The sequence below is a fragment of the Callorhinus ursinus genome, unplaced genomic scaffold (assembly GCF_003265705.2).
Source record: "Callorhinus ursinus isolate GAN/ISIS: 27379988/994484 unplaced genomic scaffold, GSC_fseal_2.0 scaffold8, whole genome shotgun sequence".
Taxonomy (NCBI): domain Eukaryota; kingdom Metazoa; phylum Chordata; class Mammalia; order Carnivora; family Otariidae; genus Callorhinus; species Callorhinus ursinus.
In genome coordinates this window covers 71,340,342-71,355,362 of record NW_027397070.1, presented here as the reverse complement: position 1 = coordinate 71,355,362, position 15,021 = coordinate 71,340,342, and the positions used below count along the sequence as shown (strand labels likewise).

Below are 15,021 nucleotides of genomic sequence, written 5' to 3'. Positions count from 1 at the left end.
CTTTCATAACTGAACCATGGTTATGTAGGTGTTAACATTAGGGGAAGCTGGGTGAAAGGCACACATGAACTCTGTACTACTTTGGCAATTTTTATTTAAGTCTAAAATTATTTCAAAATAAAAAGTTCAACAGAGAAGATATAGAAATAGATACACAGATTAAGATAGACTATGAAGCCACAGTCATTAAAAAGAAGAGAAAACCTAAAATGATGATAAAAATATTGGGGCGCCTGGGCGGCTCAGTTGTTGGGCGTCTGCCTTTGGCTCAGGTCGTGATCCTGGGGTCCTGGGATCAAGCCCTGCATCGGGCTCCCTGCTCAGCAGGAGGCCTGCTTCTCCCTCTTCCACTCCCCCTGCTTCTGTTCCTGCTCTGGCTAACACTCTCTCTCTCTGTCAAATAAATAAAAAAGAACAGAAAATCTGTGAGGTTTGGGCACAACAAACAGCCCTATACACCAGAATACAAAGCTAAAAGATGTAAGTATGTGGGAATATAAGATATAATGAAAGGGGCCCTATAAACCAGTGGGGAAAGGATAGACTGCTGAGTAGACAGCAGTGGGAAAACCAGTTCACATATAAGCCTGTAAGAAAAATAAAACTAGATCCCTACCTGAGACCACTTGCAAAGGCAGGCTCCGTCTAGAGGGATTAAAAATCTACATGTGAAAGGTAAAACGATAAAAGGTTAACAAATGAAATAAAAGAGAATATCCTTGTGATTCGGAGATTTAAGTAAAACTTCAAATCAAAAGCACAAACACAAAGCAAAAATTTATGTTGGTTACACCAATATTAAGGATTTGTTCAATGAAGGGCAGTATAGAAAGATGACAGAAGGGGGGCCTGGGTGGCTCAGTGGGTTAAGCGGCTGCCTTTGGCTCAGGTCATGATCCCAAGGTCCTGGGATCAAGTCCTGCATCAGGCTCCTTGCTCAGCAGAGAGCCTGCTTCTCCCTCTCCCTCTGCCTGCCTGCCACTCCCCCTTCTTGTGCGCGCGCTCTCTCTCTCTCTCTTTCTCTCTCTCTCTCTCTCTCTCTCTCTCTCGATCTCTCGATCTCTCTCTGTCAAATAAATAAAAATAAATAAAATCTTGAAAAAGAAAAAAAAAAGCACAAACACAAGGCAAAGGTTTATGTTGGTTATACCAAAATTAAGGATTTGTTCAATGAAGGGCATTATAGAAAGATGACAGAAGGGGCGCTCAGTGGGTTGAGAGTCTGCGTTCAGCTCAGGTCATGATCTCAGGGTCCTAGCATCAGGGCCCATGACAGGCTTCCCTGCTCAGTGGGGAGTGTGCTTCTCCCTCTCTCCCCTGCTCATGCTCACTCTCTCTCTCAAATATTTTTTAAAAATAAAAAATAAACTAAATAAAACCTATATCGGAGTAACATCTAGAAAATCAAGGAATACCTAAGAATCAACAAGAAAAAGACAACAACCCAAAAGAAAAATGGACAGAGGAAAAAGAGCAATTACAGGACACTCCAAAAGCCAAGGAATATATAGAGCTAATAAAAATCATAGAGAAATACAAGTTAACAATGAGATATTACATTACATCTAATAGACCTGCAAAAAATTAAAACTGGATAATGCTAAATAATGGCAGGAACCAGGGACACTCTGCACCACTGGTAAGAGTATGGTCTGATGGAACCATCCAGGAGGGCAACTTTGGGCCCTATCTATATTTTCTGTGACAGAGCAAGCCCACTCCTAGCTAATATTTACATGAAGTGCCAAACGTACACTCTGTAAGAGCACACGCACACATTACAACGTCCTAAACAAAGAACAGTCACTCTTGGAGGGAAATGGGAATTAAGAATAAAACAAGAAAGGGAGTGCACACCGACCAAAGATAACGTGACTTCTTTGCAGGTGAATTTGTAAAAAAGTTTCTAAGAATATGCAGAACAGAAATGGGGAACTATTATTGTTCATATCCATAAATTCAGTGAAATTGGTTTCACTTTTAATAAAATACTATTATTGGTAAAACAGGTAAACTATCATAATAATGAAATAGACTGAAAAATAATTTACTCGTCTAATCCTCAGAAGGATTATAAGGCACAAATTGCGGCTAAAGAAAACTTTCACTCGGTAGCTTTTGACCAGTTAACTCTAGGCCAAGCAACTACTAAGTGCCAGGCACTACAAAGTGATGAAATAAAGTATGGTACCAAACCTTTCAGGCACTCCTAACCTAGCTGAAGAGCTAACCTGAGGCACAGTAACTAAAACAAGGGGCAATCCCTGCCCCATTGAGAAAAATCAGAGAGTAGGTATTCTAAGTGCCATCGAGTACACAGAATATGAGCTATATATTTAATTTTCAATTTTCTAATAGAAACATTAAAAGAACATAGCAACTGGTTAAACTTTTTTTTTTATTTAACCCAACGAATTCCCAAATATTTTAACACATAATATAAAAAGATTAAGACTGTACATTCCTTTTTTCATACTGTCTTTGAAATTTCATATATATTTTATACTTACAGAACATCCTAATTCAGACTAGCCCCATTTCAAGTGCTTGTAGCCGCACGTGGCTGGTAGCTACTGTGTAGGAGAATGCAGTGCTTAGCACTCAGATCAAATGTGATCACATTTGAGTGAGATGCAAGAAAAACAGGTATCCTAAAGGTGAAGGAATAGTCTTTGAAAGATAAATAGCAGAGTTCTAATGGAAGACAAAGGCTATTTCAAGCCAGGAACTAGCACAAGGAAAAGCTAAGAAAACTTGGGGGATGGGGAACTATCCCCCCTAACCTGCGTGTCTAACCACTTTCATCTCTCACAACTCTCTCATAGATGGCACTGACACTGGAGGGGAAGAAAATAAAAGGCTCTAGGTTCCTTGACATCATGATGGCTGGCAATTTATCTTTATGCTCCTGACTAGGCTGTCCTTTCTGCCTTGCTCCCCTTTCTATCCTCAACCCTTAGCTTAGTTAATTTCTACACTGAAGTACTAGACTGTGAGGTCCCTCTACAGTCTCAGAACACAGGACCTGGTAACCAGCAGGTGTGAGATCTCTAGGTAAAGAGGCAAGCAGAATTGTCAGGCTGGGTATTACGGTTATACAGTTGAACAGTTAGAAATAACAAAGCTAGGGGCGCCTGGGTGGCTCAGTTGGTTGGGCGGCTGCCTTCGGCTCAGATCATGATCCCAGGGTCCTGGGATTGAGCCCCACATGGGGCTCCATGCCCAGTGGGGAGCCTCCTTCTCCCTTTCCCTCTGCCTGCCTCTCTGCCTGCTTGTGCTCTCTCTGTCAAATAAATAAATAAAATCTTTAAAAAAAAAAAAAAAGTAACAAAGCTAGAAAGGTGTATCAAGAACACTGAAGACTAAACCAAAGACTTTAGATTACCCAGTTTTTTTAGAACACTACAAAAACTATCTTAAGAGGGAATTAACACCTATACAATGCCCATGATGTGGTGTGGATTGGACCAAACATGTTATCAGTGTTATTTTCTTCAATCACAACAACCCTGAGTAGATGGTGCTATTTCCTTGTGATAAAAAAAAAAGCACATGTAAATGTACAACATGGTGACTTTAGATAATAATACTGTATTGTATATTTGAAAACTGCTAAGAGAGTAGATCTTAAAATTCTCATCACAAGAAAAAAATTTTAATTATGCATGGTGATGGATGTTAACCATTAACTATACTTATTGTGGTGGTCATTTCACAATCAATACAAATACTGAATCATTATGTTGTACACCTGAAACTAATAAACTAGTGTTTTATATGTCAATTACAGCTCAATATAAAAAAAGTGAAATAAAATATTTTTGAGGCACAGATAAGTGAGTTAACTTGATCATGATTTAGTTATATTTGAAGGCTAGTTTCAATTCCAAGTATGTAATTCCAAATCCCAACTTCTTGTATGCGTTGTCATTGTTTTTTTTTTTGCTCCACATCTTGTCTACCCTACCTCAGACATGTCTTCATAATCACTCTTTCAACCAGTCTTACACTCCCATCTTTCTTTCCACTTGCAAGCCCAGACACTATCCATCGAGTCTCTCTTTAAGAAAGCTGTCTTAGGGGCGCCTGGGTGGCTCAGTTTGGTTAAGTGTCAGCCGAAGCTCAGGTCATGATCCCAGGGTCCTGGGATCGAGCCCCACATCGGGCTCCCTGCTCGGCGGGAAGCCTGCTTCTCCCTCTCCCACTCCCCCTGCTTGTGTTCCCTCTCTCGCTGTCTCTCTCTCTCTCTCTGTGTCAAATAAATAGATTGATAGATAGACAGATAGATAGATAGATAGATAGATAGATAGATAAATAAATAAATAAATAAATAAATAAATAAATAAAATGAAAGCAAGCAAGCCAGCAAGCCAGCAAGCTGCCTTAGGTTTTAAAAAGGGAGAGAGGAGATGCTCTCAGTGGAATAACTTCAGAGGGGAGAGGCTGAGGGACACAGGGACAGAGATGAGAAGACCAGTAAAAAGACCATCATTAACAACAGCTAACATTCATCTGTTACTATGAATGAGGCACTGTTTCAAATGCTGTACCCATACTGTCTCATTTAATCACTAATTCAACCAAGATTTTGTTGATCACCTGTAATAAATGGCAAGCATGTTCTAGGTATTTGTTATGTCAGTAAATAAAATATTCCTGTCCCTGTGGGGCTTTCCATATACTAGAGGAAACCTACAAAACACAATCTACGTAAGAAATATGTAAATAATATGGTATGTCGGAAGTAACAACTGCAATGGAGAAAAGAAAAAACTAGATCAGGGCTGGGGAGACTGGTAGAGCCAGAGGTGATTAAACCACTGAGGTGATATGTGTAAAGAGGAGGTGAGGAAAATCAGCCATGAGGATATCTGGAAGAAAGGTGCTCAAAGGGAAGGGCAGCGCCAAGGCCCTCAGGTTGGGGTGTCCCTGGTGTGTACCCAGAACAGCAAGAAGACTCCTGGGTCTGTGGATGTAGTGGGCACAGAGAGGTAGGGATGAGGGCAAAGAGGGGAGGGAGGCCACAGCCCAGAAGGCCTCAAACTGGTAACAGCCCTGCGAGGTCTCACTATTACCAATCCCATTTTATAGATGAGGTACCTGGGGCACAAAGAAGTTAAATAACTCGTCTAAGGTCACACAATAAAATACTAGATCAGATTACAAACCCGAAGAGTTACTATTACAGTGATTTGAAAACATGAACCCGATGTCTTCGACACAGTTCCCATTACAAGGTAAGGGCCATGTCCCTTCTGTTGCATCTGGGTGGTTGTGACAGATTTAACCAAGAGAAAATGAAAAAAGTGATACTATGTGCCTTCTGAGGCTAGGTAATAAAAGACAGGCAGTTTCTGTCTTTTCTGAAATGATGAACAACCTCAGAAGTCTGATCACACTGAGGCCTCCCTGTTGGAGGAGCCCTTATAGACTCTCTTGCCAAGAGTCCCAGCTGAGCCCAGCCTTCTGCCAAGGTGCCAGATACGTGAGTAAAGAAGCCATCTAGAATGTGGATCTCCCTGCCCAGCTGTTCAACGCCCCCAGCCTTTTGAGATCCTCCAAACTGAAGTCCCACATAGAACAACAGAGATAAGCCATCCTTGTCTGAATTCCTTACACACAACCTGTGAGCATAATAAAATGGCTGTTGTTTTACAATACTATGTTGTGGAGTTCCACAGTTGTTCCACAGCAATAATAAGAACCACTATACAATAAGCACAAAATAAATATTAAGAACCTGAACGGGGGCGCCTTGGTGGCTCAGTCAGTTAAGCATCTGCCTTCAGCTCAGGTCATGATCTCAGGGCCCTGGGATCAAGCCCTGCTCCGGGCTCCCTGCTCTGCGGGGAGTCTGCTTGTCCGTCTACCCCCACCACACACAGCCTCGCCCCGTGCTCATGCTCTTATTCTCTCTTAAATAAATACATAAAATCTTAAAAAAAAAAAAAAAGAACCTGAACTAAGTTATTAGAAATGAAAAAAACAAAACAAAACACCTGGAATACATTACCATGGTATGTGGAAGGTTCTTTATCATTAAATATCTTTAACGTCTAGATGGCAACCTTCTTTTGAGAGAAGAAGGGAAGATCCTTTAGTCCATTCCACTAATAGAGCTAATACATGCCTATGGGTACCAAGGAGGGACTAGGAATAGGCAAGGGCTAGCAAGGGAGGAAAGAAAAGGAAAGATGGAGAGAGTATATGAACAGAATGCCATCGAAAACACCTCAAATGCCTTCAAAAACGAAAGTTGATTGCCCTGGGTTAAATTATTCTTCTGGATAAAGAATGGCAATTCTCAGAGCAGAAGGCTGAGTTAGGGAATGGTTCTAGGTAGACTCCTCTCCAGGATTCTCATGCTAGAATCTGCTATTGTAGTCAATGAAGTCATAAAGGTATTTACTGCATAAAGAATGGGGTTATCTAAAATTCTAGAATAAAAACCTTTGGGCTTAGCTTATTCAAATTTTATACTAAATTGTACCAATACACATTTTCATGTAAAATGTCCATAATACAAACTCCCCAATAGTGAACATCCACCCAAATGCAACTGCCTAACTAACTGTTAGCAACAAATACAAACAAAACACCTCCTGCTCTGCTCAAGTTTCAACTCTGAACACCAAGATTCCGTGTAACCCACTTACACAATGCCTTATCTAGTCTACGTAAGATTACATAAGACTAACCAGGGCTGAACAGCTCAGGTGGTTAGAATGCAGTGCTGAAAAACTTTACCTTGAAGAAAAAGTTAAGACTCAAAAAAAAAAAAAAAATCCTTGTTTCCAGTGCCAACTTCCGCCCGCCCAATTACTGTACAAGCAGGTGCATACGGATTAGCACAAACTCCTTATTACCACTTGCAGACCAACTCCAAGCACATTCTTTTTTTTTAAGATTTTATTTACTTATTTGACAGAGAGATTCACAGTGAGAGAGGGAACACAAGCAGGGGGAGTGGGAGAGGGAGAAGCAGGCTTCCCGCCGAGCAGGGAGCCCAATGTGTGGCTCAATCCCAGGACCCTGGGATCATGACCTGAGCTGAAGGCAGACGCTCAACGACTGAGCCACCCAGAGGCCCCCAAGCACATACTTTAAATTCTTGTATAAGACAACATTAAAGCTGGGATATTCCCAGGGAAGAAATCCGTTCACTCCTTCAGGTTTAATTTGAAAGTTTAAAGTGAAGGGGAGATGGGGTGCCTGGCTAGCTCAGCCGTAGAGAATGCAACTCTTGATCCCAGAGTAGTGAGTTCAAGCTTCACGCTGGGGGCAGAGTTTACTTAAAAAAAAAAAAAGAAAGAAAGAAAGAAAAAAATGTATCGGGGTCCCTGGGTGGCTCAGTCAGTTGAGTGTCCGACTCTTGGTTTGGGTTCGGGTCACGATCTCAGGGTCGTGGGACTGAGCTCTGCACCGGGCTTCACAAACAGCACAGAGCCTGCTTGTCCCTCTCCCTCTGCTCCTCTCCCCATTTGCACACACGATCTCAAATAAATAATAAAATCTTTTTAAAAATATTTAATATGTAAAAATAAAACAAAATGGAAGTGAGACAACAGTTTTCTTTTTTTTTTCCTCCTCCCAGCCCCCTCCACATGGCCACTGGCCCCCAAATACACTGAGACAAGGGTGTTCTGCTTTAGTCCTCCCAGTGGTGATCAGAAAGGGCTGCATTCCCTGACTTACTTCCAGGTTGAAAAGAAATTCCAGGGATAAAATCTGGCCATATCTTACTTAGAATCCAGAACAACCCTCTTTGAAATTAAAGATAACAGATTAACCTTAATTGACATTAAACTATGTATGAATCTCTTACAAGCAGTTACAATGTAAATCATGTACTACATAATCAAAGTGACCTATATTCTACTCATTGCAAATTTCCACTTTCACCTAATTTACATACTGAACAACAAAAGAGCCCTCAAACTGAAGTCTATAAGATCTTTTTTTCAAAATATTTAAAAAAATTTTTTTCTTGTTATGTTAATCACCATACATTACATCATTAGTTTTTGATGAAGTGTTCCATAATTCATTGTTTGTGCCTAACACCCAGTGCTCCACGCAGAATGTGCCCTCTTTAATACCCATCACCAGGCTAACCCATCCCCCCTCTAGAACCCTCAGTTTGTTTTTCAGAGTCCATCGTCTCTCATGGTTCGTCTCCCCCTCCGACTTACTCCCCTTCATTCTTCCCCTGAAGTCTGTAAGATCTTTTCTCAAAACGCTTTGACATAAAAAATATTTACTCTCAGAGATCAACTTCTGGGATGGAATCCCTTGGTGGGCTCCTTGCTCAGCAGGGAGTCTGCTTCTCCCTCTGTCTGCCACTCCCCCTGCTTGTGCCTTCGCGCTCTCTGACAGATAAATAAAATCTTTAAAAAAAAAAAAGATCAACTTTTTAAAAAAGGCTCAGACAGCTTTATTCAATAGATAGCTGTGCTAGGAAGTGGAAAGGCAGATTAAAAGCAATCATACTATATATTTTATAAAGATTTTATTTATTTATTTGACGGAGAGAGAGAGAGAGCGAGAGAGGGCACACAAGCAGAGGGGGAGTGGGAGAGGGAGAAGCAGGTCTCCCGCTGAGGGGAGAGCCCGATGCGGGGCTCGATCCCAGGACCCTGGGATCATGACCTGAGCCCAAGGCAGATATTTAACCCACTGAGCCACCCAGGCACCCCATACTACATATTTTAAATGAAATACTATATAAAGTACTTAGTACTGTTGCCTGATACACAGTAAGTGATCAACAAATAGTAACTATTTTTATACTCCATAACCACACTTTCTTACAAAGAACCAACTTTAAAAACTCATGGAACTTGAAAATCTTATTTAATCTATCAGAAATCTCTCTTCTCTAGTCACAATACAATCTAAAGGAATGTAGTTTAGTTGGCAAGCTTTCACTGAATACAAATGCAGTGATTAAAACGTGGTTTCTGGACCTGCCACATTAATATCACCTAGGGACTTGTTAGAAATGCTAACTGTAGAATCAAGGTCTGGGGGTAGGGCCCAACAATCAGAGCTTTAATAAACCCTTCAGGTGATACTGATGCTTGCTCCAGTTTGAGAGTTTATTAGACTAGTTTCACAGAGCTCAGGGTGCTTTGTTCTGCAGGGATTGAGAAGTCCTAAAGAGCAGGTGCAATATGGTTCCTAGGTATATCCTCTGTGGCATCTAGCACCATGTCATACACAAAGTACGCACTCAAACTTGAATAGGTTAATAATAGTCTCATATAACCTATAACTGACTAAACAAGACCACCACAGAGATAAGAAATTCTGATGGCTTGTCCACATTAATAAGTAAGCACATGCTGCACACAAACCAGGAGCTGTTAAATAATTGTCAAAGCCCCGGGGCCTCTGGTACTTTGTCAAATAATCCAGGCTTACAAAGTGTGATATGTTTTATAATTTAAGTGAAAACTGCATTTCTAATTTTACCAGTGTCCAAACAGGATTTGACCATGGCTCTATACAAGTCAACTGCAGAACATAAACTAAAACATAAACTTTTTTGTTGCCTTCAAAATGCATCTAATTTCACATATTAGTTAACTGTAACATATGGACCCAAGAGATTCCAGTTTGAACAAAGTGTTGAAAAGGCAGATAAGTGTTGCGCCTACGTCAGCTCAGTCTGTTAAGCGTCTGCCTTCAGCTCAGGTCATGATCCCAGGGTCCTGGGATCTGATCCCCTTGTCAGGCTCCCTGCTCAGTGAGAGCCTGCTTAGTCCTCTTCTCCCTCTGCCTCTCTCCCTGCGTGTGCTCTCTCTCAAATAAATAAAATCTTTTTTTTTTTATTAAAAATTTCTGTTTGTCTTCTAGTTCATGGATTCTTTTTTTCTAGATTTTATTTATTTGACAGAGAGAGACACAGTGAGAGAGGGAACACAAGCAGGGGGAGCGGGAGAGGGAGAAGCAGGCTACCCACCGAGCGGGGAGCCCGATGTGGGGCTTGATCCCAGGACCCTGGGATCATGACCTGAGCCGAAGGCAGATGCTTAACGACTGAGCCACCCAGGAGCCCCTAAAATTTTTTTTTTTAATAAAAAAAAAATGTAGACAACTGAAGAAATTTGAAGGCTGACTGGATATTTGATATTAAGAAATTATGATAAAGGGATGATTACAATTTTTATAAAAATAGAAGCTTTATCTAAAGCTTCTAAAAGCTTTAGAGATGAAATGATATGATGTACTGAATTTGTTTCTTGGGGAGAAACCAAATGAAATAAGACTGGCCACTGAGCTGTTGAGTACATGGAGGGCTATCTATATAACAGGGCTTCTCAATTCTGGCACTCTTCACATTTTTGGCCAGATTATTTTATTTTGTTGCTGGGGGAGGAAGGAGTGCTGTTTTGTGTATTGTAAAATGTTTAGCAGCATTCCTAGTCAGTAAACTCTCTGGAGTTGTGACAATCAAAAATGTCTCTAGACATCATCAAATGTCCACTGGGGGGCAAAATCGTTCCTGGTTGAGAACCACGGATAAAAACCTACTAAATTCTCCCTACTTGTTTGAAATTTTCCATAACAAAATATTTAAGTCTTATTTTACTTACACACTGTGTTTTGGTACAACTACATCTCTCTAGTTGAATAATTAGTACAGAAGCTTTTGTTTTGGGATTATTTATTTGAGAGAGAAAGCACGAGCAAGGGGGAGGGGCAGAGGGAGAAGCAGACTCCCTGCTGAGCAGGAAGCCCAACGTGGGACTGGGACTCCATCCCAGGACCCTGGGATCATGCCCTGAGCCAAAGACAGACATTTAACCGACTGAGTCACCCAAGCACCCCAGTACATAAGCTTTTGAGGAACAGCTTGGTACACAAAAAAAGCAGAGGGGACTGAACCAGAGATCTGGAGCCTAGTAGAGGCGCTGCTACTAAACAGTTTTGTCACAAGCAGCTCCTGTCACTTCTTGAGCCTCAGTATCCCCATGGGGTCAGATTTTTGATTAGTCCTTTTGAGTTTTAAAATGATTTGATAACAGTGTTATCTTTTATTTAAAACGATTTTTATTTATTTATTTATTTGAGAGAGTGTGTGGAGGTGGGTTGGAGGAGCAGAGGAGGAGGGAGAGGGAGGAGGGGAAAGAATCTCAAGCAGACTCCCCGCTGAGTGCAGAGCCCAACATAGGGCTCGATCTCATGACCTGAGCCAAAATCAACAGTCGGACACTCATCCAGGCGCCCCAAACAGTATTATCTTGTATATACCCATCACCTAAAGGTGTACATTCACATCAGTAAATGAAACAAAAGAAAATAGAGTAGTGTACTAGGATGAAGACAATATACTTGTTGCAAATTATCTGCCTCTTATTATTCTTGATCTATAAGCAACATTCCTATCACAGGTATACCCAATTTAAATAAGATTCCCAGGAGGGGCAGCTGGGTGGCCCAGTCTGTCAAGCGTCTGACTCTTGATCTCAGGGTCATGAGTTCAAGTCCCACACTGGGCTCCACATTGAGCGTGGAGCCTAATCAATCAATCAATCAATAAGATTCCCAGGATAAGCAAAATGGAAAAGTCTTTTTACAAAATGGAAAGGCAACTCTTCTAGTCATAATTGCCAAAACGTCCATCAATGGTGGATGGATTAAAAACTGTTCTACATTAACTGGATAATGTATGGAAGAGCTGAATCACTGTACTGTACACCTGAAACTAATATAACACTGTATGCTAACTAACTGGAATTAAAACTTTAAAAAAAATTGTACATCCAAACAATGAACTACCACTCAGAAATAAAAAGGAATCAATTACTGATACACACACAAACATGAATACAGATTCCATTTATATGACATTCTAGAACAGATAAAACTATAGAGATAGATCAGAGGTTGCCAAGGGCTGGGGAAACAGAGAGGGGACTGACTGTAAAGGGCCACAAGGTAAGCACCTTTCTGGGCAATGAAAATATTCTATATCCTGACTGAGATGGTGGTTACATAACTATACATTTGTCACAAATCATCAAGCCTACACTTAAAAAGAGTAAATGTTCGGGGCGCCTGGGTGGCTCAGTCGTTAAGCATCTGCCTTCGGCTCAGGTCATGATCCCAGGGTCCTGGGATCGAGCCCCACATGGGGCTCCCTGCTCTGTGGGAAGCCTGCTTCTCCCTCTCCCGCTCCCCCTGCTTGTGTTCCCTCTCTCACTGTGTCTCTCTCTGTCAAATAAATAAATAAAATCTTAAAAAAAAAAAAAAGAGTAAATGTTCTATCTCAATAAACCTGACTTTAACAAAAGAGCTGCTCCAGAAACTGAGAGCTCCCATTCATTCTTGTATCCTCACCAAGCAGTTCGGTAATGGCAGGTAAATAACTTGGCATATGCCAGACTTGTAACACTGACACAAGGACACCACACCGTCAAAGACACACAACTACTCCCAGAACGTTCTAATACAAATTTAAAAATGGAAAACGGCATGGTGAATTAATGCAATGATGTGCTGCAAACCTCTGATTTTTTTTTTTTTTTTATTTACTCATTCGAGACACAGAGATAGAGAGAGAGAGAGAGAATATGAGCAGGGGGAGAAGCAGAGGGAAGGGGAGAAGCAGGCCCCCCGCCGAACAGGGAGCCCGACACCGGCCCGATCCCAGGACCCTGGGATCATGACCTGAGCCGAAGGCAGACGTTCAACCATCTGAGCCACCCAGGCGCCCCCAAACCTCTGATTTTAACATTGTCAAAAATTCAAATTTAAATACATTCCACAAGAATAAAAGCACACTCCATATCCTACATTGTTTTTATTTTTTTAATTTATTTATTTGAGAGAGAGAGAGAGAGAAGAGTGATGCAGAAAGAACACAGTGGGGTGGAGGGGCAGAAGGAGAGGGAGAAGCAGGCTCCCCACCGAGCAGGGAGCCCGATGCGGGGCTCGATCCCAGGACTCTGGGATCATGACCTGGGCAAAAGGCAGGCGCTTAACCAACTGAGCCACCCAGGCACCACTCCTACGTTGTTTTTAAAGAATAAAGTTAGTAGTTTCTAACAATACACAAAAAGATTAAAACATCATTCAACAAATTCATCAGAGATCAAAGTAAAAAGACTCATTTAGGGTAAATCCTTCATTATTACAAATCTGTTTTTGGCTTCAGTTCATTTAGAAAGTATGGAGCTCCCGCTCTTGGGTCAATGTAAGATTTTGCTTCTCTGGGTGAAAGTCGATCAAAGCTAATCAACTCAGTTTTCTGCTTACTCCACTCTACAGCATAGTCAAGGAATAGGAAAGTGGTCAAGTCAGAAATAGGTTCTTCCAAGGGTCTATAAGAAAATGAATTCCCTGACTCACCTAGTCTATGATTCCCTATTATTCCCTCTTTCTGGAACTTTCTAATTCATCTCAGGTAAAGGAACATATGCCACTGTACTACTCACTCACCAGATTAAAGAGCATTAAATACTATACATTAATACACTACAGGGATGCTTTAGACCAAAGTTTACATAAACAGATTAAATCCCCTGTTACCCAGCCAACAAGTGGCATTTTGAAGATTAAAATGAAGGCGTTTGGGGGCGCCCGGGTGGCTCAGTTGGTTGAGCGACTGCCTTCGGGCTCAGGTCATGATCCTGGAGTCCCGGGATCGAGTCCCACATCGGGCTCCCTGCTCAGCAGGGGAGTCTGCTTCTCCCTCTGACCCTCTTCCCTCTCATGCTCTCTCTCTCTCATTCTCTCTCTCAAATAAATAAAAAATCTTTAAAAAAAAAAAAAGGCATTTGATACCACGAGGCCACAAAGTTTCAGGACGTTGTTGAAAGCATGGAAACAGGCAGAGCAAGAAAGCTTTTCCTAAGTGATGGCATTTTCTTGCCAGGAATTACCTCATAACACGTATAATGAAAGGCCAGTGAAGTTTCTTCACCAGCTATTTACTAGATGTTTTACAGAAGACAGTTCCCAGCCAGACTGGAACAGTTCTGAACCCGGTGTAGAGAGGAGTTCAGAAAGCACCTGGACAGAGTCAACATCTGTCCAAAGGAACGTCCACTACAAGCTGTCATTCCCTAAAAATGATGTTCCTGGCCTTTTTAAAAGGTCTACACGAACAAAAGCAAAGGTTCCTTTTATAGAATCATAGGATGTGAGTGCCCGCAGGGACCTAAGGCTCGTTTAAGCCCAAAGCTGTTTTTAGGAAGGAGGTAACCCTGAGCCAGGCAGTGAGGAGCAGGGCAGCTTTACTATACACCTTCCTTTCAAAAGACGCTCCCCTGCAAAACAGACTTGGATGGGAAGCAAGCTTCTCCTTAACGCAGTCTGTGCTCTCTCCAAAACCTTCTCTGCAGTTCCTTCCCAGGGCCCCTCAAAGATTCCTCAGCGACCACCCAGTTGTAGTGACTGTCACTCAACTTAGTTCCAGACACTTTTAAGAAGCCGGGCGTAAAGGACATCCCACTCGACCCAGTCAACGGCTCTTCACCAGCGCCGCGAACCCGCTTTCGACCCGACGGCCCTCAGAGCCGCGTGCCCCAACCTAGCAGGAGGGCTTCCTTCAAACAAGCACCGCACAGCGCGGAGCGCCGCGACACCCTCGGGCAACCCACGGCGCGGCGCCCCGGGGCCTCAGGACAGCCCTGGCCGGCCGCCACGCGCAGGCCTCAGCAGCCAACAGGCCTGCGGCGCCCGCACGCCGGCCCCGCCGCGCCTGCCGCCGGCCCACGACCTCCCGCGCGCCCCGGGCTGGGGACCCCCGGCGGCACGCGCTGCCGTCGCGCTCCGGCAGGCGGCGGGGGGCACCCGGCCCGGGCAGAGCCCACAACGCCGCGGTCACTTACGTTCTCAGTGTCTCTCTCATTCACCGTTGGCAGCGGGGTCCTGGTGGACATTTTACTTCACTTCACTTCTGCACACTGCGAGGCTGAAACAAAACAGCACGGCCTCGGGGGGCCGGCGACCGCGTCCTCGCGTGCCCTGCGGTTCCGGAGCGGCGCCGCGGAGGGCGGCTCCCCTCCCCCA

General features: G+C 42.8%; 1 protein-coding gene across 9 annotated transcripts in view; it reads right to left on the bottom strand.

Annotated features, from left to right (window-relative positions):
* The window catches only part of MARK3 (microtubule affinity regulating kinase 3), a 113,145-nt gene extending 98,130 nt beyond the window's left edge, over positions 1-15,015 (bottom strand). For all 9 annotated transcript variants that reach the window (XM_025869270.1, XM_073895925.1, XM_025869271.1 and 6 more), the window contains exon 1: positions 14,841-15,015. In XM_025869270.1, the coding sequence (XP_025725055.1) occupies positions 14,841-14,891 (51 nt within the window). In that variant the 5' untranslated portion in view covers positions 14,892-15,015. The remainder of the gene's footprint in view (positions 1-14,840) is intronic.
* Between the last annotated feature and the right edge of the window lie 6 nt (positions 15,016-15,021).